Source organism: Lemur catta, chromosome X (genome assembly GCF_020740605.2).
Source record: "Lemur catta isolate mLemCat1 chromosome X, mLemCat1.pri, whole genome shotgun sequence".
Lineage (NCBI taxonomy): Eukaryota > Metazoa > Chordata > Mammalia > Primates > Lemuridae > Lemur > Lemur catta.
The window spans coordinates 20,533,175-20,546,247 of NC_059155.1; the positions used below are offsets into that span (position 1 = coordinate 20,533,175).

At 43.8% G+C, this 13,073-nt stretch overlaps 1 protein-coding gene across 1 annotated transcript in view; it reads right to left on the reverse strand.

Moving 5' to 3' along the window:
* Window positions 1–13,073, reverse strand: part of KIAA1210 (KIAA1210 ortholog) — a 43,730-nt gene that overhangs the window by 7,480 nt on the left and 23,177 nt on the right. The window contains exons 6-9 of the mRNA XM_045537818.1: window positions 6,439–6,639; window positions 3,610–3,700; window positions 963–1,832; window positions 207–758 (exon numbers count right to left, since the gene is read on the reverse strand). Coding sequence (XP_045393774.1) covers window positions 207–758; window positions 963–1,832; window positions 3,610–3,700; window positions 6,439–6,639 — 1,714 coding nt within the window. The remainder of the gene's footprint in view (window positions 1–206; window positions 759–962; window positions 1,833–3,609; window positions 3,701–6,438; window positions 6,640–13,073) is intronic.

Genomic DNA, 13,073 nt, shown 5'->3' on the forward strand with positions numbered 1-13,073 from the left:
TTGTTGCTTGACCATTGGCCTCACCAAGGGCTGGGAAGGACATTTAGTAGGCAGCAGCTCCATAGAAACAGCCCCTTCCATACTTGTAATTTCTGAACTGGAGGAGACTTTTTGCTCAACTTTCGACCTCATCAGGCGCTTAGAATACATTCTGGGAGGCAGCGGCTCCATACATATGCCCCACTCCGCAGCAATGCTCTCTGGACCTGCAGAGACTTGTTGCTCCCAGGTAGGGCTCACCCCTGGCTGGAAAGGGCGTCTGGGAGGCATAGGCTCCGCAGAACTGCTCCATTCTGCAGCAGTGCTCACTGAGATGGCGGAGACTTGTTGCTCAACAGTAGGCCTCCCAGTAGGCTGAGAAGGGTGTCTGGGAGCCAGTTGCTGCACAGAAGCATTCCCCTCTTTGGAAGGGTTCTTTGAAACTGAAGTGACTTCTTCTTGGTCTTCGGGCTTCGCCAAGGCCTGGGCAGGGTGTTTGAGGGGCAGATCTTCCTCTGAGCTGCTCCAATCCTCAGCACTGTTGTACTTTTCAACATAACTATCGAAATCTGTGGAGAATTCTTCATCTTCAGGCTCCTGTGAGGACTGGGAAGTGTATCTGGGGACCAGCTCCTCCTCAGAGCTGTTCAAGTCCACAAAAAAACTTTTTGATTCTGACAAAACTTCTTGTTCATCTTCAAGCTTCTCCAAGGACTGGGAAGAGTGATTGTGAGCCAGTTCCTCAGAACCGCTCTCCTCCTTGGGAATACTCTCTGAATCTGAGGAGACTCTTTTAGCTTCAGGCTTCCCCAAAGACTGGGGAGAGCATCCAGGAGGCACCCGCTTCTCAAAATGGCTTAATCCCACAGCTAAACCTTCTGATTCTGGGAAGACTTCTTGTTCATCTTCAGGCTTCCCCAAGGACTGGAAAGCGTGTCCAGGAGCCAGCTGCTCCTCAGAACCACTCCCCTCCTCTGAAGCACTCTCCGAATCTGAGGGGACTTCTTCAGCTTCAGGCTTCCTCAATGACTGGGCAAGGCTTCTGGGAAGTAGCCTCTGGGCAGAAATGCCTCCCTCAGCTGTAGTACTGGTAGCACCCATCATACCCCAAATGCTTGTTGCAAAGGCCTGGAGAGCATTTCTAGGAAGCTTTCCTTTGTGGATACTTGGGACATTGTGGGCTGACTGCATTTTGTATTGGGCATTTTGTGAACAAAGACTGAAAGCTTCTTTCTCTTCCGGCTGGATATGAGAAGGATCTGTGACCATCTGAGCCTCTGCTGCCACTGATAGAATGGCCTCTTTTTGGGTTGTAAAAAGGCTTTTCTCCATTGGTAAAAGAGAAGCTCTGGCTTCTGTCTTTGTAGCTCCAGAAGCCTCCTCTTCATGGCATGGTAGTGAACCACTAGCCATGGACTCTTCCACGTCTTCAGGAATGGGTTGTGCTGATGCTTTTCTGGCTTCGAAGTCTATGCCGACATTTCTCTTGCCTGTGTCATCTTTATCTGAAAGAAACTCCTGAGAAGTGATGGTTTCTGCTTGTGCAGTTGTAGGCTTCTCCACGACTTGCTCCTCCAAGGGCAGATGGCAGAAATTTCTGTCAGTCTTATCAGTAGATGAGTACCCAGCTCTGTGGCCCAGGCTGTACCTTTTACTGGATTGTTTAAATCTTCTTCCTTTGGATCCACACTCACTCATCCTGGAAGTACTTGATCCTTTTCCTCTCCATCTTGTTCCATATGCTGCTAATACTGGATAGCCCAGACTTGCAGCAGCATTTGTGTTTAGAGCCTGATCTGTTATCTTCTTATCATAAATCTCAGTTTTGTTGTTCTGTTCCTGGCTTGAGAGACCTGTACCAAAGACAAATAAGGAAAGGAGAAACATATGTGCTTTTGACTTCCTAAAATAAGAATACTATGCCCTGGCCCAATGGGTACCTATTTGCTACTGAATTCCCTAGTATGGAGAAGTGGCTGTTCAGAAGACAGAGAGTAACTTGGTCACTATTAGCCTTCTGCAGTTCGGACATTTTTAAATCAGAAGGAAATGCCAGTTTTATGAACTGATTCCTGGGTTGGCTCATCACCATTTTATCAACAGTCTGGTCCACCATTGGGTGTGAGAAATATCAAAAGGCAAAATTTGAACTTATAACAATGATTACCTTTGAGGAAACTGACTGGGGCAGGGGGAAGGGAAATTTTTACTTTATATTTAGCTCTTCTATTTTCTACTTAATGTTTATCTGAACTGCTTGAAATTTCATTTCGTATGCATGTATTGCTTTTATTTTAATTTATTTTTTTGGAAAGGTATCAATAGGAGTTATCTGGGAGGTTGAGTTATGGCCCTCTTTTCTTCTAATTTCTCCTCTCTTGTATTAAAATAATCCTGTGTAATATACATGCAAAGCAATTCTTGGAACACCTTAACAGGCCTCTGGTCAAACACAAGGTAGCAGTTATATAGATTGCTCCTCTCCTTTCTAGTGCTTTCCAGTACTTTGTCTAAGGAACTTAATTTGATCCCCAGGTGAAAGGACTCCTTGCTGCCTTCCTTCCCTCACCATCTGCTGTATCCCTAGCTCCATCTAGTGGCTTCATATCGCATCCAGCGCACATCTCACATCCAGCATACAGTGCTGGAATAGCTGGTTGTGCTCCAAACCACTCCCATTATATGGAAAACCAACCAAAGTATCTGCCCCAAGGGTATTGACTTGGTTCTAGCCTGTGTGTGTAAAAGAGACAACTATTAAAAAAATAAATCTGAAAACAACATAAAATATTACTCATTTAATCTTTCTTTCTATTTTTTTGCAGGACAGTTTTGTGGTTTTGTTAGTTTTCGTGGGAAAATGTGTTTGGGAATATCCTGTCTTTGAACCCACATATGAAATCCTTTGTGGCAAAAAGATGAATAACTATTCAACTTAATTTGTGGAACTGGATTTTGTTTTATCAAATATTGCTTGAAATTAGCTTGCCTTCAGCTGGAGCCAACATCCACATATGCACACACACAAACACACAGAGAGATTTTCACTCGGGTGGTATTTGTTGTTTGGGGATTTGACAGATGTTGGCTGCCAAGGACATCTGTTTGCAGCTGCCCAAGCTCTCTCTGCCCCTGGATATGGGAAATGGTCTCACTGTTAACACAAGACCTTTTCTCTCTATTGGAAGAGAAAGGCTACTTTAAAAAATGATTTGGGGGGCCAATTCTATTATTCTTGTCTGGTTCTGCTGTTGAAGAAGAATGCTTAAAGGGTAAGTCACTGACTAGCACTCTCCTATCTGGGCTCATTGAGGAACTCAGCATGTACATTAGCCTGAGAGAGGATTAAACACATTTACACATGAAACATCTCTTTGGCTGAAAATTCTTTTAGATAAAATAGGAATCCAGGTATGACCCTTTAACCTAAATCCCACCCAAGTGGCAACTGTACTAATTTGGTAGTTTAGATGGAGAAACCTGGACCACCTTCATCTGCATCTTAAATGGAAAGCTCTGAAGACTGAGGGTAGCAGTCCTGGCTAATTCTTGTGTATAGCTCCTGTCACATAGCATTGTGAAATGAAGCCTGTCACACGTGTTTCTGGGTGAAAGTGAAGATGTGCCAACCTGCACTGTCTTTTTTCAGCTCCTTTTGGTTGGCTTCTTTTGGTTTGGTTGTAATCTTTTCTTCTTCAGACTCCTCCTGCTTCAGTTTCACCTAAAATAGGGAAAGAAAGAGCTTGAATCTGGCTGATGTGCCCTCCGCCTATCCCTTCATGGTTGTGAAAGGAAAAAAAAAATTAGGAAAAAGGTCCTTGATGCTGGGTGCCTAACAATAGTATTAAAAATGGAAGTCATTTCCAATGGCATCCATCATTGAGACATCCCTGGGAATCATTCTACCTATTGGAAGTGGTTCATCCCCATTTGGGGTTTCTGATCTCTGAGTGATAGGCTGCAGGGATCTCTTTGAAACAACCCAGACACTACTGAACCACACTGGAAGGCCAGAAATCTGAAAATAGGGTTGCTGGGCCTGATGGCAATCATGCCTTTGGTGACACTGGAATTCTCAGATTTGCTTCACCGGACTTGCGAGCCAAATCCAAATCCTATCTGGCTTCTTTTCAGGGACTTTAGTGAAAGCATAAATTATGTCTTTCTAGTTCAAAAGAAGAAAGAGGATTGGGGTTTTGTTGGGAGAGAAGAAAGGAAAAGATGAAGGGCTCAGCCCTTATACTGAATGAGTTGAAATTGGTTTAGTATAAACAAGGTTTTTAGATAATTACAGTGCAGCTCTGGAAATGTCAGAGAAACACTGCACTGAACAGTGTCTGGAATTTGCTTAGTGCAATCCCTTTATGGGATGCATGTAAAGAAATACATACAACTCTTTATACTCCCACTCAAAGTGCCTGTGCAAACAGACTCAGCTCAAAATCATTTGCTTTTGAGTAAATGAGGGCAGATAGACCTGGATTCAAATCTCTTCATCATTTACTTGCCATGTGACCTTAGGCAAGTTATTCTATGAATCTCTGTGTCCACATCTATAAACGTGAGATGAGGAGAAGCCTCCTGTGGGACTTGCAGGTCTAAGAAATTCCAGAGCAGTAAGAAAATGGTAGAAGCCCCTGTGTCATAAATTATCTCGGACCTTTTTCTATTCACCCATGTGTCAGGGAGAGAGTGACAGGGAAGAAGTAGATGTCTCAGCCTTCTCAGAGGGTGCTGCCCAGGCCTTTTCTCAGCTAGGCTATGAATAAGGGAGAAAGTCAACATTACCCGTCTCTTAGGCTTGTGGTGAGGCGTCCAGGGGATAATGCATATATAAGGTTGGGCACCTAGTAATTGGTCACCCCTTCCTTGACACCAAACTAAGGAGATCCTCTCAGGACCACCAGAGAGCTTTCCTCAGCCCCCCTGCTTCTCCAACTATTCAACTTGTATTTTGCTCACATTCCAAAGTGAAATTGAGATGTTTAAGCTAGAGGCAACGTGGTGGAGTGAAAAAAGTACTGGGCCAGAAGTCAGAAGACTGGATTCAGGCCCTAGACCTGCTGCCACCTGGGACTTTGGGGATGTACTTGAATTATTTGTGCTTTAACGTCCTCCCCTGCAAAAATGCTTGTACTACACAATCATTTAGTTTCTTCCTGCTCTGATTTACAGCCTCTTATTTTTAGCCCAGAATCACTGGGGAATTGGGTGCTTTTGTTTTTTAGATCACTCCTTGATAAGCTAGGGAATTGGGTGTTTGACCAAAGTGAACTCTCCAGCTAACTGACACACCCTTTTTAAACACCAGCATCTTTTAGTTCTTAACTTTTAGTAAAAACCTTTTCTAAACGCATTACTTCCCTAACTTCTTAAACGGGGATCAGGGAACATAATCCACCTTTTCTTGACTCAGACAAATAATGAACACGATCCATTACATTGGATTATGATATAATGTGGCCCTGAGGGATGTACTGAGGTGGGCAAAGTTCTTAAGCCCCAATACTAAATGGCCCCAGATTGTTCCTGTCATCTCTCTCTGCTATTAGATGTCACTTCTCTTTACTGTTGAGTCTCTAAGTGTGATCTGTGGCCATGTTTTATTTATTTGTTCATTCGTTTGTTTTGAGACAGGGTTTTGCTCTGTTGCCCAGGCTGGAGTACAGTGGCGTGATCATAGCTCACTGTGGCCTCAAACTCCTGGGCTTAAGTAATCCTCCCGCCTCAGCCTCCTGAATAGCTAGGACTACAGGTGCACACCACCACACCCTACTAATTTTTAAAATTTTTTGTAGAGACGAGGTCTCACTATGTTGCCCAGGCTGGTCTCAAACTCCTGGCTTCAAATGACCTTCCTGCCTCAGCCTCCCAGAGTGTTAATATTACAGGCATCAGCCACCACACCTGGCAGGCCATGCTTTTAACATAGTAGGTCTGCTTCCTAGAAAGTCATATGGCAGAACTTTGTGACATCTATTTGGAGATCTCTGGAGGGGCTAACAACTGAGTTTTGAATGTTTGGAGTTGCTGGAAGCCTGACCTCCAAATGAGTAGAAAAGTGCTGCAATTCATCAATAATGGGTCTCATCTGATTAACAACGAGAAGAATCCTGATCTGGGGTGAGGGTTGAATATCCTCTACAAAGAGGGCTGAGTGAATTCCCCGATGCTAAACCAATCAGCGGTTTCTGGAGGTTTAAGTGACTCAGTGTTTCTGCTGCCTTTAATCCCTTTTATATAAGTTCCAAATGAATAGTACACCCCACCTGATGGATGCAAGCTTGCTCACTCTTCTGAGGGTGTCAAGCCCAGCACAGTGCCCTCAACTTTGCCATCTCTGCTTAGGGTATGGGTCTCCTAAACCATACCATTTCCCTAGGAGCAGTTTGCAAAGGCTGGAATTCATTTTCATTTTTTATATATAGGAGTTTATTCCTGGGTCTCTCAAGGACTTACAGTCACTTGAAGGTTCTTTTTCTTCTTTTGTTTCCGAGGATTTAAGGCCATCTTGTGTCGAGCAGCCGAAGAATCCAAACAGCCCTTGGTGGTGGCTGGGGTGCTGAAACCAACGGGCAGCTGGGTGCTGCTGGGAGAGGCATGCGTGGCAAACGCAGTCAGGGACTGGGAGTCATCAGGTCCGGATGGTGTCTCAGAGCTCTGCAGAGGGTAAGGAAAATAAACAAGTCAACCCATATGCTGCCACTGCTCTCAAACGTTGGAAATTCTTCTGGCTGAAGAATTCCTAGATAAGAAATCCTTCCTGAACTACTGTCCCTTTTTCCTGCATTCCCAGTCAACAGGCTCATTCATTAGAGGCAAGCTCCACACTTGTACTGGTTCCCTTGCAGATGAAAACAAGAAACAGGAAGAAGTTCGAGTTACTCTCCTGCTGCGAAAGCATACAGGGGCATCCCATTGCCCTTGGGATAGGATCACAACCACTTAATGGAATTTACAAGGCCAGAGGAAACCCTGCATGTTCTCTTGTCCCACATCCCCTTCTTATTGGCTGAGGTGAGAGGCACAATCTGTGTCAGTGAAACCCAGCAAGGCTCTGCGATTTCTACATGGAAGGGTTGGGTGGAGGGAAGAAAATCAGGTTGGAAGAGGGCCTGTGTGCAAGCTGCGTTTTCATAGAGAGCACACTGCCTTTATTCATAATTACTGTTCCTGAGAGCAAGGCTGGTGGGAGGCCCCTCAGGAGCTGAGTGCTCCCACCTCCAGTGGGGTGGGGATGGAGCCTGGAACCTTGCCCTCCTTATGGCTTGTCTCCATCTCTCTGAACTATTTGGTTCTAGGATAACTAGTTGAATTCCCCTGCAGGAGTTTCAAAATAGTCTCCTCTGGGATTCTGGGAAGAACACTTTCCACATCTCAAAAAGCCATCCCAGAGCTCCTTCCATTCCTAAGAAGCTTCAGAATTCTGTTAAGGGAAGCCCCTTTGAAGACCAGGTGATAAGCCATCTCTCTCCTGGATGCCAGTAGCAAATGATGTAATTTAGCAGGTAGACAGAATTTCCATTTGTGTTTACCCACTAAGTTCTTTTCAATCTAGCTTTGCAAAGTGCCAGGGACCCCTCTGGTACTTGCAGCTTTCATATTTCCCTCCACTACTGTATGCTGATCCAGTGATTGACATACAATGGAACTTTAGCTACTATCATAGTTCCAAACATGTCCTTTTATGGCCTGTGATTCCAATGCCTGGGGACTTAACACAGAGCTAATGGGTCAGGCTGATGATAAATCCAGCTCATCATTCTTTTCTTGATTCTTGGAAAAGTCAGGAATGCTACACTGTCTTTTGTAGGGTCAATCATACAAAATTAGGAGTGGTCCCAAGCCTTCCTTAACTTCTTTATGCAACTGTCATCCATGAATTTATATACCACCTCTTCCTGATATTGTTTATTTGGCTTGTGTTATCTATTGCAATTGTAAATTTAACCTTCAATGTATACAGTAAAAGCTCTTGTTTTATTGTTCTAACCTTTTTTGTGCTTCAGGGTAGTCTCACAGCTCTGGTTTTTTGGGACTGGATGACGACATCTATGTTCCCACTAACCTCACATTCTTTGTCTCCCTGTTGTCTCTGACCACATCATCTGCCATTTTCTGCTCCAGATACACTGCTGGTTTGCTGTTCTTCAAACACTCGAGGTATGATCTCGCCTCAGGCCCTTTGCACTTGCTGTTCCCTCTGCTGGTCATGCTCTCCCTCACTTCCTTTGGGTCTTGATTCAAAACCCACCTTTCTCAGAGATGCCTTCCATGGCCAACCTATTTAAAATGTTTAGCTCTGATAATTCATAATCCCCTTCCTTGCATTGCTTTTCTCCTGGTCACTTTTATCACTATCTAACATACCATATGTTTTCCTTATTTATCTTATTTATTGTCCATATCCCCCACTACAATATAAACTCCATGAAGAAGAGTTTTCATCTGTTCTATTTACTACTATATCCCCAGCACCTCAAACTGTGTTTGGTACACAGCAGTTGTTCAATAAACGCTTTGAAGTGGTGAATTAAATATATTAAAAGCTTCCAACAGATGTTGCCTTTCTGAGGGGTCATCAGAACAAGCCCTTCTATTCCCTGCATCATTTTACTTATTCCTTCTGAGCCCTCACTAGCTCCAGCCAAAGGTAGAAGGAGAAAGACAAGGAGGTCTGAGGATCTGGAAACCCTAAAAGGAACCACCCAAATCTGCTTTGCATGAAAGCTAACTTATGATGCCTACACAGCAAGGAAATATGCATTTAATAAACAAACATTTTCAATTCAGCTGGAGCCCCAAATCTTGTGGTATAAACACTACAGACAATAGCATTGTTTACTTTAGTGAAATTCATTCTATAGTATAATAGAAAAATCAGGCTCAGCAAAAATCTGGCAATTTCTAGATCAGGTATGTGCAGGAGAGGTCTTATCTGTTCCCAATCCCAGCCTAAGCCATGAGTCCATCGAACTTAATAATGGCCTCTAGTCTCCCTGTGTTAGCTTCACCCTCACTAAGGAATCTCTAGACAACAACCTAAACACAAACCCACAGCTATCCTCAAACCCGGGCTAAAAATTAGAGAGCAAAGTCATCAAGCATTATCCCCACCTGACTATGGAGCTCAAGCTTCGATGTGTGATTTAAAACAGCCCCAAGAGGATCTCTGTTCCTGGGTTTAAAGTATGTTGTGTGGGTATAGAGCAAATGTATATTCTATGACTTTCCTTAAACTTATCAGTGAATTAAATAAACTAATTATACGCTCTCTGGAACTCCGGCCATTATTTCTCAATGTATTGTCTGGGAACACCCCAGCATCAAAATCACCTGGAATGAGTGTTGAAAAGGTGAGTCTTCCAGGGGCCAGGGTTGAGAACCACTGCCTAGACCTCGATCATGAAGAGAAAGGCTCCCATTTTCAAATAGTGCAGCAAGTTCCTAAATAATCCCATCAGTTGCCTTAGAAGAGAAGCCAGGAACACATAGATTCCCTCTGGGAAGTGGGGCTCCCTCTTAGGCCCTACTCTTTCCCTCGGCCCTATTGGTTAGGAGCAACCTAGAAAAGTGACCACAGAGCCAACCACAGGATTTTATGGGTTACCCAGAAAAAGCAAATCAAATCCCTTCCTGGCAAGATTCTGAAAGAAGAGTGGAGGAAACGGCACTCCTTTCTCTACATCTGCTTCCTCACCCCCTCCAACCCGACTCCTCCTTCCCTGAACTCGGAGAGCCAACGTGCCCTCTCTGAACCCAATGTGCATATCATTAAGGAAGGCTGAGATGTTTTCATTTCTTCTCCTGTGTTGTAGAGGGGGTTTAGCACAGACAGTTTCTGATTAACACCTGGAGTTAAATGGGCTCCTTTTGCCTCAACATCTGGGAGGTGTGCCAGGCCTGGTACCTAGTAACCTAGAATCTTCCTGGGGAAGGACCCTGGTTCGGGCCTTGAGCCAGGGAAGGGATCCTTTAGTGCTGGTTAGTAGGGAGCTAGACATGCCTTTGCTGTTAGCAGGGTTAAGGGCTGCTCTTTGGAAAATTAAAACACATTTTAGCTTCTTTTTTTTCTCCCCTCCTCTCAAGTTTCTAGACCCAGTGCAAAGTAGTTCAGTCAAAAATGCACCTTTTGATCACCTTTTTGATGATTTCTTTTTCTGTTGTTTGATGCTAGGGTTTCCCACTTTTGAGTAGGAACAGAGCAGTTTGGCTGCTGCCTTAGAGCAAAGGAAAGCCCTGATGGTTACGTCTTACATAAAAGCAGTACCTGGTGGCTGTTTAGGCCCAGGTTTCATCAAGCATGTGGCCTGGAAAGCTGTCACCCTGGGGAAAAAATACACTCTGAAACTGTCTGGGAGGCTTTGACACTGAGATGCTAGGGAGCTGGGCTCTGTGGGAGCCATTCAGTCAAAAGCTAGAAAGGCATGCAGTCTTTGGAATGTCTCCAGAAGGAGAAGCAACTCTTGGTGGGAAAAGGGGTTCTTGGTGGGAGGCTTCTGTACCAAGAGGTACTGGCACAGGGTGTGAGACCCAATAATGGCTGTTAGGATTTTAATTCCCCGGGTGTGCCAAAATGGCTTACGTGCCCATTCCTGAGAGTTCCTGCACAGCTGCTGCTTCACTCGGAATCCTTGTTACATAAAAACTGTTGCAGCCAACATTTTTGCCAACTTGAAAGTTCTAGGAGATAGAATTTCAGATATTCCCTGCAGCCCCTTCCCCTCAATCACAATCTCTTCAGTTTCTTAGCTAGCAGAGAGAATATGAACATGGACTTTGGAATTAAATAGGCCTGAATTTGAGGTTCTAGCCATCCCATTTATTGGCTATTTGGCCTTGAACAAGTTCCCTAAGCTTTTTGAGCCTCAGTTTTCATGTCTGTAAAATGAGAATAATATTAGTACATACTTTGGTTTATTGTTGTAAAGATTAAATAAAATGATACTAAAGTTCTTAGTTAGCACTATGCCTTTCACATAAGAAAGTCTTAAATGTTAGCTGCTGTCGCTATTGCTGGGCATCGGTTGCACAAAGTTAGAGAACTGCTAGAGGCCACATGCTCCGGTGAAAAGTGCTATAGATTTGGTCAAGAGTCCTGGGATCACGTCCCAGCTCTATCTTTGATTGGCCCTGTGGTCTTAGAGAAGTCACTTCACCTCTCTGAACCTCAGGTTTTTTCCATCTAAATTGGGAGTAACAGTATCTTTCCTATCTACCTTATAGAGTCATTGAGAGAATCAAATGCACCTATATATGCAAAATCACTTTGTAAGTTGCAAATCTCTGTGCAACAATGGGGAGGGGGGCATTATGCCCTCCTTTGACAGAGGATTTATTTTTATTGTTTTTTAGAGACAGGGTCTCACTCTGTCACCCAGGCTGGTGTGGCAAGATCATCGATCACTGAAGCCTTGAACTCCTGGGCTCAAGTGATCCTCCTGCCTGAGCATCCCAAGTAGCTGAGACTACAGGCATGCCTGGACAGGCAGATGATTAAAAAAAAAAAAAAAGATTACTCTGGGCTTCAGAGACTTATTCGTTAAACTGTAATGGTGAATTATGGAGTAAGCCACTGGGTAAAGCTAGAGACACGATAAGAAAGAGGCAACCTTGCAGCAATCTAAATTAACTCTTCATCAACCAATATAACGGAATAATTCACAGCTACTTAACCCCCAACAGGCTAAATACCAACATTTGTCCTGCAATGGGACTAAGGCCAGGGTGTTTCATCAGCTAAAACTTTAAGCTGATATACCCCTTTCTCAGGAGTGAAAACTGATTTGGTGGTGTGTGTATGACTTCTTTTCTATACTGTTGTTTTTACCCTTAAAAGCAATATTGAAGAAAAATGTTCTACGGACTCATTATGGAATACAGATGGAATGACCCAGGCTTTGGAGGTGGTGGGGTCAGGGAAGCACTAAGCAGGAGAATTTTCTGCTTCAAGGGTGGGTGGATTAGTCAGGCCCTGCTAGGACAGTGCCTACCAGGGGAGGCTTGGGCTTGTCCCTCTGGGTGGTAAAAGCTGGAGACAGAGAGTCACAGTGGCTAATTATGTCACAGATACCATGCAGAGATACCTGTTCATCCACACTGCCTGTCTCACCTATACTCAAAGAACTGAAGCCACGGAACCAGATCAGAGGGCTATGAGACCTAAAGAGGAAGATCATGCAGGGAAGAAGCAATAAGCTTTGCTAACTGGAACCGAAAGAGACAAAGCACCCAACTATTCACCCAAAGAAATGTGGAAGCAATAGGCTGAGACAGCAATTGCTTAAGACAGTCCTGCCAATTCTGTCCCAGGGGATTTTTGAGGAAAAAGCATGCCTAGAGGAAAAGTTCTACTGGGTCCATAAAGGATAATATGTGTTTCCCCCTTCCACCAGTAGGCGGCAGCAGCTCAGAGAAGAAACAATAAAACAGCAAACTTGGATGCGTTGGTTCTCTGCTTAGCTCCCTATTTGCTGCTCAATGAGAAGGCACTAGGAGCTGGGTTTGTGGGGAGGCATCTGAGAATATATGATTTGGGGGGGTCATAATTTATAAGCATCTCAGAGAATCATCCAGGCCAGCACATCTGGCTGGGATGGTGATTCTAGCAGCTTCTTGGGATACTGCTACTGCTCCTATTGCTCTGCTGCTGCCACGTGCCTACCTTGTGTTCACCACAGTGAACTAGTAAGTCTGGAAGCATGGTAGAAATAGCTAAGAAACCCTCAGGCCTGGGGGAGGTAGGAAATTGAATGTACCGCCCAAAACTAGACTTTATATCTGCCAGCCCAACATGTAACCTATATTAACATGACTCAATTATTGAATTTACTAATAGAGGGTTTATATTGAAGCAGGACAAATGTTTAGACTGGTGCTTTGAAATGTTGACTATAAATAATTTAACGTTATTCATTAACCTAGAATATACATGGTTAGCCTACTCAAATTAATAGAAAGAGAAAACTACATGTCTTAAAATGTTATCTAATTTTCTTAATTATAATCCCCAAGATAACCACTAAGAAAATAATTTTTAAATGTACAGAAAAGAAAATAAGAAGGGAATGAGAACAGTATGCTGAAAAAATCAA